The 14391-nt window shown below is 46.8% G+C and overlaps 1 protein-coding gene across 5 annotated transcripts in view; it reads left to right on the forward strand.

Moving 5' to 3' along the window:
* IFIH1 (interferon induced with helicase C domain 1) overlaps nt 1-14391 on the forward strand; it is a 133647-nt gene that overhangs the window by 83518 nt on the left and 35738 nt on the right. For all 5 annotated transcript variants that reach the window (XM_063933629.1, XM_063933627.1, XM_063933628.1 and 2 more), the window contains exons 12-13: nt 222-478; nt 12960-13109. In XM_063933629.1, coding sequence (XP_063789699.1) covers nt 222-478; nt 12960-13109 — 407 coding nt within the window. The remainder of the gene's footprint in view (nt 1-221; nt 479-12959; nt 13110-14391) is intronic.

Below are 14391 nucleotides of genomic sequence, written 5' to 3' on the forward strand. Positions count from 1 at the left end.
AGGAGAATGTAAATTGAACCTGTGACTTCACTGAGGCATGAGGCCCGTAGAAGACCAGAAAACGTTGAAACTCTGAGGTATATAGGACAGGATGCATCAATACCAAAAAGTGATCAGACCTCCGCAAATGCCATTTTCAGAGGTTTGGCTGCATTTCCCATATGCATCAAGAGAGTTCATGCATAGAAAAAATAATGAACATTTACTCTTTACACATGCAGACCACAGGAAAGAACTGGAGCGGCTGGCTGCAAAAGAAGCCTATGAGAATGAGAAGCTTTCTAAACTGAGAAGAGCCATAATGGAAGAATTCACCAGGAATAACAAAGCCAGAGGAATTGTATTTACAAAGACTCGACAGAGTGCAGTTGCTCTGTGCCAGTGGATCAAAGACAATGAGAAATTCAGAGAAGTGGGCATTCATGCACATTATCTTATCGGAGCAGGGAGCAACAGTGATTATATATCAATGACTCAGGTACAGTACTGTACACAAATATTTATCAGTAGCAAAGGCAGAATGAGATCTGTGTGTGTGTGTGTGTGTGTGTGTGTGTGTGTGTGTGTGTGTGTGTGTGTGTGTGTGTGTGTGTGTGTGTGTAGGTTTGTGTCTTAAGCATTTTTTAAGGAAATTGCATATAAAAATATATTTAAATTGGGAATGGCTGTAGCTTCCTATAGATTTTACTCCTCAATGTGTCAATATGATGTGCAGTAGACCAGTCTAAAGAATGTTAACTATATATGATTAATTTTAGAGTGTCATGTTTTGTTTTTGTTCACATTTCTAGTCACTATTTCCAGATTTAGGGCAGGATGTACTAACTTTCTCCAGTACACTACACCAAACATTGCATTGATACTAATTGCATACCAACTCCTATTAGATCCCTCTTGGTGCTGAATGTGGAAAGAAGCCCATATGATTCTGCTTTACCCTCCACTCTGAAGCCCAGGAATCAAGGGCTTAGTACATATGGAAATGCGATAAAAACCGCGAAAACAGGGTTTTTACCACATCTTTTCCTTTAGTACATCCCGCCTTTACTATGGTAGTTGTTAACATTGTGAATTAGGCTACAAGTCATTTTCAGATGCTCAGTGATAGTCTTGTAGGACACTATTTTCTCACTGTGACTATATGGGGTTCTTTTAATCACCCATACACGAGCATATGAAACCGAAGTAATGGTTTATTTTTCACCGTACACAGAAGTAGATAATACACAGGAACAAGAGGTAAACGCAGCACAGAAACAATATGCGGGTCGCAGTCCAGGTAGAGCCTGTCCCAGTAAAGGTTATATTTACAAACAATTCCACACAGGAGTTAATGACAACTAGCAGGGCCGTAACTAGGGTGGTACAGACAGTGCCTCGCCCACTGCGCATTTGCTGTGTGGGCGCACCGGCCGCAGCTGCCCCAATTAGCTGTCTTATAGGTGCTGACAGAAGTAGCGCTGTCTGCTGTATACATTACAGCAGCAGGTAGTGCTGTGAAAGTAGCCTGTTCCCCATCCCTCTGTGTCAGCAGCACACGAAGAGGGACTTCCAGGTAATGGGAGTCGACTGCTGCTGCTCAGCAAGCAGGAGAAGTAATGTAAGCCGCAGTATACAGGTGGAGCCTCCGTTAACTTTGCTGTTTCTCCGCCTAAACGGAGGTTTAGTCACAAGCTTAGGTTGCTGAGTTTATGCACGGACAGGTGCGTTGAGGCACGACTACATACTCAGCACGCAATACACATCTCCACCACTGGGTGGCTAATGCTCCACTAATCCAGTACTTTAGAGCGAATAGCGGCGGATTGATCTACAAGCTCTGGCAAATGGTCAGTGACGAATGTACATACTGCATACTGTACACACAGACCAATGGTCAGACGGAGAGAGTAAAGAAAAAAAAAGTTTATAGATATGCAAACGAACGTGTTAAAACACTTGTCCTTTGCCATGTTAGTGTGTACAGACTCAGACGCAACAAATGTGTTAATAAAGCAATACTGTAGTTTATACAGACGCAAATCATGATATACTGTACAGTAGAATGTGTTACAAGCTATGGTCCATTAACGATAGGGATATAGTACAGTATGTATTGTCCAATATGAGCGTCCAAGTGCTTACAGTATCAATTACACATGAGCTTGTGTATCTGTCATGAGCCGTCGTGTCCGAGGGGTGAGGTGTTCCGCTTCCCATGCTAAGAGTCCCGGGTTTGATTACCCAAAGTGCAAATACATGTTTATTTCTCTTACGTCCTAGAGGATGCTGGGGACTTCGTAAGGACCATGGGGTATAGACGGGCTCCGCAGGAGATAGGGCACCTAAAAAGAACTTTGACTATGGGTGTGCACTGGCTCCTCCCTCTATGCCCCTCCTCCAGACCTCAGTTAGATCTTGTGCCCAGAGGAGAATGGGTGCACTGCAGAGAGCTCTCCAGAGTTTTCTGTGGAAAAAGAATTTTGTTAGGTTTTTTATTTTCAGGGAGTCCTGTTGGCAATAGGCTCCCTGCATCGTGGGACTGAGGAGAGAGAAGCAGAGCTGGCTTGTAAAGTTGGGCACTGCTTCTAGGCTACTGGACACCATTAGCTCCAGAGGGAGTCGGAACACAGGTCTCACCTGGGGTTCGTCCCGGAGCCGCGCCGCCGTCCTCCTCACAGCTGCCGAAGATAGAAGCCGGTGAGTATTGAGGAAAAGACTTCAGGCGGCAGAAGACATCAGATCTTCATGAGGTAAGCGCGCAGTCACACACACAAAGCAGGCACTGAAGGGTGCAGGGCGCAGGGGGGGGGGCGCCCTGGGCAGCAATAAACCTCGATTTGGCCATAAATACGATGGATTAGGCTGTGGGACAGTAAATCCGCGGACCCCCGCCATTTTATTAGTATATGATGAAGGGACCGAAGCCCGCCGTCGGGTGGGCGGGGCTTGATCCTCAGCACTAACCAGCGCCATTTTCTCCACAGAGGCTGCATGAGAAAACGCTGGCTCCCTGTTCTCTCCCCTGCTGAGCTTCACAGGTTGGAAAAAGGAGGAGGGGGGCACTTTGGCGACGCAGTGAGTGGAGATTACAATTATAAACATATAATAGCGCTATCTGGTCATATATTCCAGTGTTTTTAAGCGCTGGGTGAGTGCTGGCATACTCTATCTCTCTGTCTCTCCTAAGGGCCTGGTTGGGGTTTTGTCCCCTTATAGGTAACTCCCTGTGTGTGTGGGGTGTCGGTACGTGTGTGTCGACATGTCTGAGGCGGAAGGCTTCTCCAAGGAGGAGGTGGAGCAAATGAGTGGTGTGTCCCCGTCGGTTGTGCCGACTCCAGATTGGATGGACATGTGGCATACGTTGCATGCAAGTGTGGCATCTTTACATAAAAGGCTTGATAAGGCTGGTTTAGGGGGGACATCAGGCGGTCAATCCTCAGATTGGACCGACTCACAGGGCCCGTCGGGGTCTCAAAAGCGTCCCTTAACACAAGACACTACTACCGACACGGATTCTGATTCCAGTGTCGACTATGACGAAGTAAAATTGCACCCTAAGGTGACTAAAACCATTCAGTGTATGATTGTGGCAATAAGGGATATGTTGCATATTGTGGATGAACCCTCAGTCCCCGACACAAGGGTACACATGTTTAAAGAAAAGAAACAGATTATAAATTTTCCCACATCTCATGAATTAAATGAGTTCTTTGGAAAAGCTTGGGAGACTCCGGATAAGAGACCGCAGATCCCGAAAATAATTTTTATGGCATACCCTTTCCCTAAGCAGGACAGGGAGATTTGGGAATTACCCCCCACTGTGGACAAGGCCCTGACGCGCTTATCCAAGAAAGTGGCGCTACCGTCTCCTGACACAGCGGCCCTTAAAGACCCAGCAGATCGCAGGCAAGAAACTACCTTAAAGGGTATTTATTCTCATACGGGTGCTGTGCTAAGACCGACGATTGCGTCGGCATGGGTGTGTAGCGCAATTGCAGCTTGGACAGATGAGCTGACAGATCAATTTGATACTATGGATAAGGATACTATATTCCTAACTCTAGCCCATATAAAAGACGCAGTCTTATTTATGAGGGATGCTCAAAGGGACATTGAATTGCTAGCTTCTAGGGCCAATGCCATGTCTATCTCAGCGAGAAAATCCTTATGGACTCGCCAATGGACGGGTGATGCGGATTCCAAGAAACATATGGAAGTACTACCCTATAAGGGGGATGTATTGTTTGGGGATGGGCTGACGGACCTGGTTTCCACAGCTACAGCAGGTAAATCAAATTTTTTGCCATATATTCCCCAACAGCAAAAGAAAGTAACACCCTATCAGATGCAGTCCTTTCGGTCGCACAAGTCCAAAAGAGGTCGGGGATCCTCTTTCCTCGCCAGAGGTAAGGGCAGAGGCAAGAGAGCACCTGCTTCGGCAGGTGCCCAGGAACAAAAGTCCTCCCCGGCTGCTCCAAAACCCACAGCATGACGCTGGGGCTCCCCTGAGGGAGTCCGCACCGGTGGGGGCACGTCTTCGACTTTTCAGTCAGGCCTGGGTCAGTTCGGACCTGAATCCCTGGGTGTTGGAAATAGTTTCCCAGGGTTACAAATTGGAATTCGAGGAGGTGCCCCCGCGCCGATTTTTCAAATCGGCCCTACCAGCTTCCACATCGGACAGGGATGTAGTGTTAGCTGCAATTCAAACGCTGTGTATACAGCAAGTGATAATCAAGGTTCCCAGCAGGGAAGAGGTTACTACTCAACCCTATTTGTGGTCCCGAAACCGGACAGTTCGGTCAGACCGATTTTGAATCTGAAATCCCTAAACCTGTACATAAAAAGATTCAAATTCAAAATGGAATCACTCAGGGCGATAATAGCCAACATGGAGGAGGGGGAGTTTATGGTGTCTCTGGACATAAAGGATGCGTACCTTCATGTCCCCATATATGCCCCCCATCAGGAATACCTGAGATTCGCTGTACAGGATTGTCATTACCAATTTCAGACGTTGCCGTTTGGACTTTCCACGGCTCGAGGATTTTCACCAAGATAATGGCGGAAATGATGGTGGTCCTGCGCAAGCATGGGGTCACAATTATCCCATACTTGGACGATCTCCTGATAAAAGCGAGATCAAGAGAGAAATTGCTGTGCAGTGTGGCGCTCTCTCTGAGAGTGCTCCAGCAACACGGTTGGATTCTAAATCTACCGAAGTCACAGTTGATTCCGACAACTCGACTACCGTTCCTAGGTATGATACTGGATACGGAACAAATGAAGGTCTTCCTCCCAATAGAGAAAGCCCAAGATATCCAGAACATGGTCAGAGACCTGCTAAAACCGAAAAGGGTGTCAGTTCACCAATGCACTCGAGTTCTGGGGGAAATGGTGGCGGCCTACGAGGCCATTCCCTTCGGAAGGTTCCATGCAAGGACTTTTCAATGGGACCTTCTGGACAAGTGGTCCGGGTCCCATCTGCATTTACATCGGAAAATAACTCTGTCCCCAGGAACCAGAGTGTCCCTCCTGTGGTGGTTGCAAAGTGCTCACCTGCTGGAGGGTCGCAGGTTCGGGATTCAGGACTGGATCCTGGTTACCACGAAAGCGAGCCTCCGAGGATGGGGAGCGGTCACACAGGGAAGGACTTTTCAGGGTCTTTGGTCAGACCAGGAGTCCTGTCTACACATCAATGTGTTGGAACTCAGGGCCATTTACAACGGCCTTCGACAAGCGGAGAGTTTTCTTCGAAACCTTCCGGTTCTGATTCAATCAGACAATGTCACAGCAGTGGCTCATGTGAACCGCCAAGGCGGGACAAGAAGCAGAGTCGCGATGGCGGAAGCCACAAGGATCCTTCGCTGGGCGTAAAATCATGTAAGCGCTCTGTCGGCTGTCTTCATTCCGGGAGTGGACAACTGGGAAGCAGACTTCCTCAGCAGACACGATCTCCATCCAGGAGAGTGGGGACTTCATCAAGAAGTCTTTGCAGACGTAACACGTCTTTGGGGAACTCCTCAAATAGACATGATGGCGTCACGCCTCAACAAAAAACTTCGGAGGTATTGCGCCAGGTCTCGGGACCCTCAGGCAGTAGCAGTAGACGCACTGGTAACACCGTGGGTGTTCGACTCGGTCTACGTGTTCCCTCCTCTTCCTCTCATCACGAAAGTGTTGAGGATCATAAGACGAAGAAGAGTACAGACGATACTCGTTGTCCCAGACTGGCCTCGAAGGGCTTGGTACTCGGATCTACAAGAGATGCTCACAGGAGACCCCTGGCCTCTTCCTCTGAGGGAAGACCTGTTGCAGCAGGGGCCCTGTGTATTTCAAGACTTACCGCGGTTACGTTTGACGGCATGGCGGTTGAATGCCGAATCCTAGCAAAAAAGGGGATTCCGGAAGAGGTCATCCCTACTTTAATAAAGGCTAGGAAGGAGGTGACGATAAAACATTATCACCGTATCTGGCGAAAGTATGTGTCTTGGTGTGAGACCAAGAATGCACCAACGGAAGATTTTCATTTGGGTCGTCTTCTCCACTTCCTACAGACAGGAGTGGATATGGGCCTGAAATTAGGCTCGGTTAAGGTACAGATTTCGGCCCTCTCGATTTTCTTTCAGAAGGAATTGGCTTCTCTTCCAGAAGTCCAGACGTTTGTAAAGGGAGTGCTGCACATACAGCCCCCTTTTGTGCCTCCAGTGGCACCATGGGACCTGAACGTGGTGTTGCAGTTCCTAAAATCACACTGGTTTGAACCGCTTAACAAGGTTGAGTTGAAATTTCTTACCTGGAAGGTGGTAATGTGGTTGGCCTTAGCATCAGCAAGGCGAGTGTCAGAATTGGCGGCTCTATCACACAAGAGCCCCTACTTGATTTTTCACGTGGATCGAGCTGAATTGAGGACACGTCCGCAATTTTTGCCTAAAGTGGTTTCGTCGTTCCATATGAATCAACCTATTGTGGTTCCTGTGGCTACTGGTGACCTGGAGGATTCCAGATCCCTGGACGTAGTCAGGGCCTTAAAAATGTATGTAGCCAGGACGGCTAAAATTAGGAAAACAGAGGCTCTGTTTGTCCTGTATGCGGCCAATAAGATTGGCGCGCCTGCTTCAAAGCAGACTATTGCTCGATGGATCTGTAATACGATTCAGCAGGCTCACTCTACGGCTGGATTGCCGGTACCAAATTCGGTTAAGGCCCATTCCACTAGGAAAGCGGGCTCTTCTTGGGCGGCTGCCCGAGGCGTCTCGGCTTTACAACTTTGCCGAGCGGCGACGTGGTCGGGGTCAAACACTTTTGCTAAATTCTACAAGTTTGATACCCTGGCTGATGAGAACCTAGCGTTTGCTCAGTCGGTGCTGCAGAGTCATCCGCACTCTCCTGCCCGATTGAATGCTTTGGTATAAACCCCATGGTCCTTACGGAGTCCCCAGCATCCTCTAGGACGTAAGAGAAAATAAGATTTTAAACCTACCGGTAAATCTATTTCTCCTAGTCCGTAGTGGATGCTGGGCGCCCGTCCCAGTGTGGAAACTCTGCAAGACTTGTCTATAGTTGTTGCTTACATAAGGGTTATGTTACAGTTGACATCGGTCTTGGACCGTTACTGTTGTTTTTTGTTCATACTGTTAACTGGTTATGTAGGTTCCAGGTTACATGGTATGATTGGTGTGGGCTGGTGTGAATCTTGCCCTTGGATTGCTAAATCCTGCCTTGTATTGTCCATCTCCTCTGGGCACAGTTCTCTAACTGAGGTCTGGAGGAGGGGCATAGAGGGAGGAGCCAGTGCACACCCATAGTCAAAGTTCTTTTTAGGTGCCCTATCTCCTGCGGAGCCCGTCTATACCCCATGGTCCTTACGGAGTCCCCAGCATCCTCTACGGGCTAGGAGAAATAGATTTACCGGTAGGTTTAAAATCTTATTTTTTTTCTGACACTTTAAATTTTATTTCTTCATTTCGTGATCTATAGTAATATACTTTCACATTCAATAGAAGTGTGCACACAGATTTTACATAAATCAAGACAAAGCGGCAGGAGCGTCACATTCCGCTATTTAAAATGCATGGTGGATATGGGGATAAGCGAGCTCCATGCGCATGCGCCGTATGGTACACATACAGTACACTAGCAGGCCAGACTCAATCACAGAGCCAGATAATCACAAATAAATGGATCAGTAAAGAAAATGCTCCATGTACAGGACTGTACAGTCTTTTCCAAAGGAAATGTGTATTAGAGGTACTGTATACTGTATACATTAAATGTACAGTAAATGATTTTTTATTACAAACACACAAATGCATTCCACACGCACTATCTGCTGTACAGTACAGCAGACAGCTTATGGTGACAGGACTCACTGTATCCCCACCCATAGTCGAGGTGTATTTTAGATAGAGTAATGAGACGCTCCTGCAGAATTGCCCTGATTCATGTAGAACCTGTCTGCATAAAGTATTTCTGCTGAATGTAAAGTTACAGTACAGTATATTACAATAGAAAAAAAAATTAATAAAGTGTCAGGGAAAAAAAGGCATGACAGATACACAAGCTCATGTCTGAATGTGCAGTAAGCAGTGATCCCTTGCCTTTGGTTTTAGATTATGCCCTAATGGCTACGGGGACTTGGCCGCTCACATACTATACTGTACTGTATCCCTGACTTCATTGGATCATACTGTACTGTAGCTTAAACTCCACGTTTTGCGTCTGTATACACTATATTAATTGTTCATTATACGGGACCTCATTAACCCTGTGTATTTTAGCTAGGTTATTGAGATGCTCCTTCAGCATTGCCCTGTAACTTGCAAAACCTATACCGTCGCTGGCTCTATAGCGGAGAGCTTCCGCGGGGCAAAGGGTCACGGGCAGCAGCCATTTTCTCAACTTGTAAAGCGATCGAGTCCGGTGTATCGTAATGTGCATAGAGTTCGCTTATTCCTGTCAACCCTGTGTATTTTAGCTAGGGGATTGAGACGCTCCTTCAGCATTGCCCTGTAACTTGCAAAACCTATGCCATCGCTGGCTCCATAGCTTCCATGGGGCAAGGGGTCACGGGCGGCAGACATTTTGTCAACTTGCTATGCAATCGAGTGTGGTGTATCGTAATGTGCATAGAGCTCGCTTATTCCTATCGCCCCTGTGTATTTTAGCTAGGGGATTCAAACGCTCCTTCAGCATTCACCTTGAGCCTGCACAACCTATGCCGTTGCTCGCTCCATGTGTGAGGGCTTCCACGAGGTGAGGGGACTCGGGCGGCAGCCATTTTGTCAGTTTGCTATGCGGTCAGTCGAGTCCGCTGTATTGTAATGTGCATAGAGCTCGGTTATCCCTATCAACCCTGTGTATTTTAGCTAGGGGATTCAGACGCTCCTTCAGCATTGCCCTGTAACTTGCAAAACTTATGCCATCGCTCGCTCCATAGCTGAGGGATTCCACGAGGCAAGTTGTCACGGTTGGTAGCCATTTCAATTGACTCTGGCCTGCTACAGTATTGTATGTGTACCATACGGTGCATAGAACCTTTATCCTCATAGCTGCTGTGTATTTTAGATACTGTCCTGCAGCTTTGCCCTGCTTTATGTAAAACTTGTGTGCACACTTCTATTGAATGTGAAGGTAAAGCACAATAGATACAAAAATAAAAAAATTAATACAGTGTCAGGAAAAATTGAACATGCATTTGGGAATCGAACCCGGGACTCTAAGCGTGGGAAGCGGCACACTTCACCACTTGGACACGTCGCCGCATGACAGATGCATAAGCCCATTGGTTTTGATTATGCCGTAATGGCTATGAGATTTGTACGCTCACATATCCCTAACATCAATAGACCATACTGTCCCTGTAACACGTTCGTTTGCGTCTGTATACAGTACTGTACACGACTATTTTTAATGTGATGATTTCGGGACTTGGACGTCACATATTCGTAACGTCAATGGACTATACTGTGGCTTTATCACGTTTGTTTGCGTCTGTATATACTGTACTACTGTATTTGCATCTGTACACTGTAATATACTGTATGACATACTGTAGCATATTGTAGCGTAATGAGATGCACCAGTAAAGTAGTTCTTGCACTGTAGTTCAGTATTGTATTTTAATGAAGACCACACGCATGTGCAATGGTGATTTTAAAAAGCGACATCTGGTGGATGATCGCAGGCATTACACTTAAAGGTAACGCCAAATGCTCTGTGCGCCTCCCTAAGACTAGGCAAGCCTCCTTGTGCCCAGGCACGCTGCGTATGCCCAGATCGCGACTAATGCCTCAGCCAGTAAAGATAACGGAGGCTCCATCTGTAGTAGCGCCGTGCCCGGAGATGCCAGAAATAGGCATACACAGATAAGGGGTTGGGTAGAGAATACTTGCGGTCAGATGCCAGCAGTCAGAATACCGACTGCAGCATCCGGACTATCAGAATCCCGACAGGGGAAGGTAAGTATACTTACCTTCCCCACATGGCCTCCTAACCCTCCATTCCCACCCTCCGTAGCCTATCCCTAACCCTCCGTTGTGGTGCCTGAACCTAACCCCCCTTCCCGCAGCCTAAACCTAGCACAGCCAACCCTCCCCGCAGGCTAATCCTAACCTGCCCGTCTTCACCCTAACCCTCCCCCCACAGCCTAAACCTAAAACCGTGGCATAGCCTTCCTGGCACTTGGTGAGTGGACGTTCGGGATCTCGGTGTCGGGATTCCGACGCTGGTCTTGTGACACTATTCGGGATGCCAGTGTCAGCCTTCTGAGTAGTGTCGGGATCCCAGCGTTGGTATGTTGACTGCTGAGATCTTGACCGGTTCCCAGTGAGACACCACAAATACAGTTTTTACCCCCGCCTGTGTGCAGGGGTGCCGCGTGGGGGAGGGGCGAGTGCGAATTAGATATCCTGTGGAGGCCTCCCCCAGCCCAAGTGACCGGGGACCACCATTGTCCACAGCAGAATGGCACCAAATATAGAGGAAGCTACATAGAAGGTGTGACATCCTCAGCCCCCAGACAGCCTGGCAGTAATCTGTAGCATCCCCCACTCCCTCTCTCTGGCAGGGGGGGTGCTGCGTGACTGGTGGGCAGGGCGTGAGCTGGCACCAGAGAGGGGGTAGGACAGGGCCTGTGTGACACCTCCCCCTCCTCTGCTGCTGCTGTGTTTTCACCCCACACCGCTCCTCCCCTACCCTCTGCGGACGCTGGAGTGGGGGGCTCTAACGGGGAACCTGCTGCACCAGAAGAAGGCGTGGATGGGCACTGCGAAGGTCAGGGGCCACACTGCCCCTTCTGCAGCAGGTGTGCGGGAGCCGGGGCCTCTATGGACGAACAGGGTTTACAGGCCAGCGAGGGGGACTGCTGCTGTATATTGCTCTGTGCTTTGTAGCACACTGAGCAGATGGCAGCGGAGCGCTGTGATTGTGCTGCGACTGTCACGCGGCACCGCCGTTGCTGCTGCTATCCCCGTCGCCGCCCCACCCATACTCCCCGTGCACGGCCGCCGCACTGAGGACGGGGCGAGATGAATGACAGATGGACAGCTAACGCCCCCTCCCTGTGCCGCCGGGTCGCCGCTCCCCCCTCCTTGCACACCTGGATCCTGCTCTATTCTCCTGAGCTACTCTGGCAGCAGGCTGGAGATCCCGGGTATGGGTCCTAGCTATTAGGCCAGATCTGTGACTATGACTCCGCCCAGAGCTGTGACTCCGCCCAGCATTATACACACAGGCACAGAGTCACAGATCTGGGCTATTATATAGGAGATTCAATAAAATTTAAAACTGATACACAACTATTGCTCTGAGAATAATGTCTTCAGTGTCACAGCCTCACACAGCTGCATTCATTCAATGGAAAAAGTTTTGGATAACATATCGCCTATCTAGTTGGTGATTCTTATAAGCTGAAATATTGTACTAAATTCTGCTCCACAGGTAAGTTACAGTTTTATGTGACCACGCTTCAATCTTTTAAAGTAAACAGATGTGAAACAAAATAACTAGTTGACAGTTATTCCAGTTGTGATAATCTGTGTCTAGGTTGACAGTCATTAGGTCGACCCCATATTGTTGACATGCAGTAGGTCGACATTGACAAAAGGTCAACATGGACAAAACGTCGACACTGGAAAAAGTCGCCGTGGACAAAATGTCGACATGTCGATGGTCAACGTAGAAATGGGTGACACTTTTTTGCATTTTTGGGGTTATTGTGTTATCCTTCAGTTTTTCCTAGATGAATTCAGTGGTGCTTTTCAGGGTCCGGCGCCCCTCGGCAGCTGCCTAATGGTATAGCCGGCCCTGGGTGACAGGCTCCCCCCATCTGGGACCACCATTTGTACAAATGTGACCTTTCGCGGGTTCGCTTTGCTCGCCATGTTCCTGGCGCGGTATCTCGCTTCTCTCGACACAAAGTTACTAAAGGTTATGATTTGTGACATGGATAGTTAAGGATGTGTGTTGACAATTGCCATGTCGACCATTTGAATCTGTAGACCTTTTGTCCATGTCAACCTTTTGTCAGTGTCAACCTAATGCACGTCAACCATATAGGGTCGACCTGTTGAATGTTGACCTAGACATTGTTGACCTATAGTCCAGATCCCGATCTGGGAGACACGCACAGTTGGGGATAACGCTGGACTTTTATAAAGTTATTAAGAGCTACATACAGTATTAAGGATAAATAGCATTGCGTTGCAACTAACACGCATTTTCAGCAAAAAAAAAAAAAAGAAGCCCGCCGTTAGCAGGGTTGTACTACAGCTGGTGGCTCACTTACACCAGACATCTCGTGCTGCATGGTGTATTGATTTATCAGGACTCATCTGTATTTAAAAAAAAAAAAAAATCAGACATTAAATTATTTGTACAAGCGTCTGCTGTGTTTTCACAGAATGGAAAGCCAGAATAATGTGTTCATCTTCTACTGTTACTGCATAGGTATAACATGAAATGTCATTGTTTTGTTTCAGAATGATCAAAAAAAAGTGATTCACAAATTTAGTACTGGAGAACTCAACTTACTAATTGCAACTAGTGTGGCTGAAGAAGGTTTGGATATTAAGGAGTGTAACATTGTTATCCTATATGGTTTGATCACCAATGAAATAGCAATGGTACAGGTATGTTAATGTTGACTGTTCTGAAGTTATATATAATAAGCTCACGTACAGTTTTCAATTTCTGTGCTGTGCCTGACTGTGCACCCAACATGCGTACGTACATCTCTGTATACAGATTTTGTTGTAGTTTACATTTACGGCTCCTTCAGCTTAGAGTGGAGGGAGTGGGGGTAGGAGAGTTTGCCATGCACAGGACGCATACAGTAATTGCGTTTTCACCAATTACAACTTGGATAGACCTGGAGGCAGATGTATATCCAACCTTTCAGGTGAGATCCAATGATGATGACGAATTAACGATCAACTGTACTAATTAGCTGGTTTTCAATGGCTGATTGCAGATGGTCCCCTTTAGTCTCCTTCATTTGTATGACTGTTATTTTAAATGAAGTCATGGCAGTCTATTTCCATTACTTATTTGATACTGTGTTAGGAAAGAAGATTCCTAATTGATTTTTAAAGCAAAAAACAATATGTTTGTATTTAATTTATTTTGTATCTGTGTTTGTATTTAATTATATTTTATGTGGTAAATGTGACTTTACACATGTATTAATAACAGTCAAGACACTATTCTCTTTTGTGTGTCTATGACATTATATTACATTAATATAGTGTATAGTATATAAGTAGGGCCAGGGCCAGTGCAAGGTTTCTTGGCACCCTAGGCAAAACATCTCCCTACTGCCCCCCAACACTATCAATTACCCACTTTCCCAGTCAGTAAGGTTAAAGTGATTAGGCAGAGTCTTATACGTTTCCCAGTCATCTGACTGCATTGACTACAACAAGTATGTATCTCTCAAAACCATCCTTAATTATTTCATGGGTACCCCCTTCCCAGATCCTGGCACGTGACTAACCAGCTGCCTATCTCTTTCTATTTGATTTTGTCTCTCCTACATCCATACACTGCCTCTCTCATACATACATACATACATACATACATACATACATACACAGCCTCTCTCATACATCCATACACTGCCTCCCACATCCATCCATCCATACACTGTCCTCTCTCATAAATACACTGCCTCTCTCATTCATACATACATACATACATACATACATACATACATACATACATGGACTGCCTTTCACATACATCCATACACTGCCTCTCTCATACATACATACATACATACATACATACATACATACATACACTGCCTACATACATACATATATCCATCCATACACTGCCTCTCATACATACATACATACATACATAATCTACCTCTCATACATACATACATACATACATACATACACTGCCTCT

Source organism: Pseudophryne corroboree, chromosome 7 (assembly GCF_028390025.1).
Source record: "Pseudophryne corroboree isolate aPseCor3 chromosome 7, aPseCor3.hap2, whole genome shotgun sequence".
Taxonomy (NCBI): Eukaryota; Metazoa; Chordata; class Amphibia; order Anura; family Myobatrachidae; genus Pseudophryne; species Pseudophryne corroboree.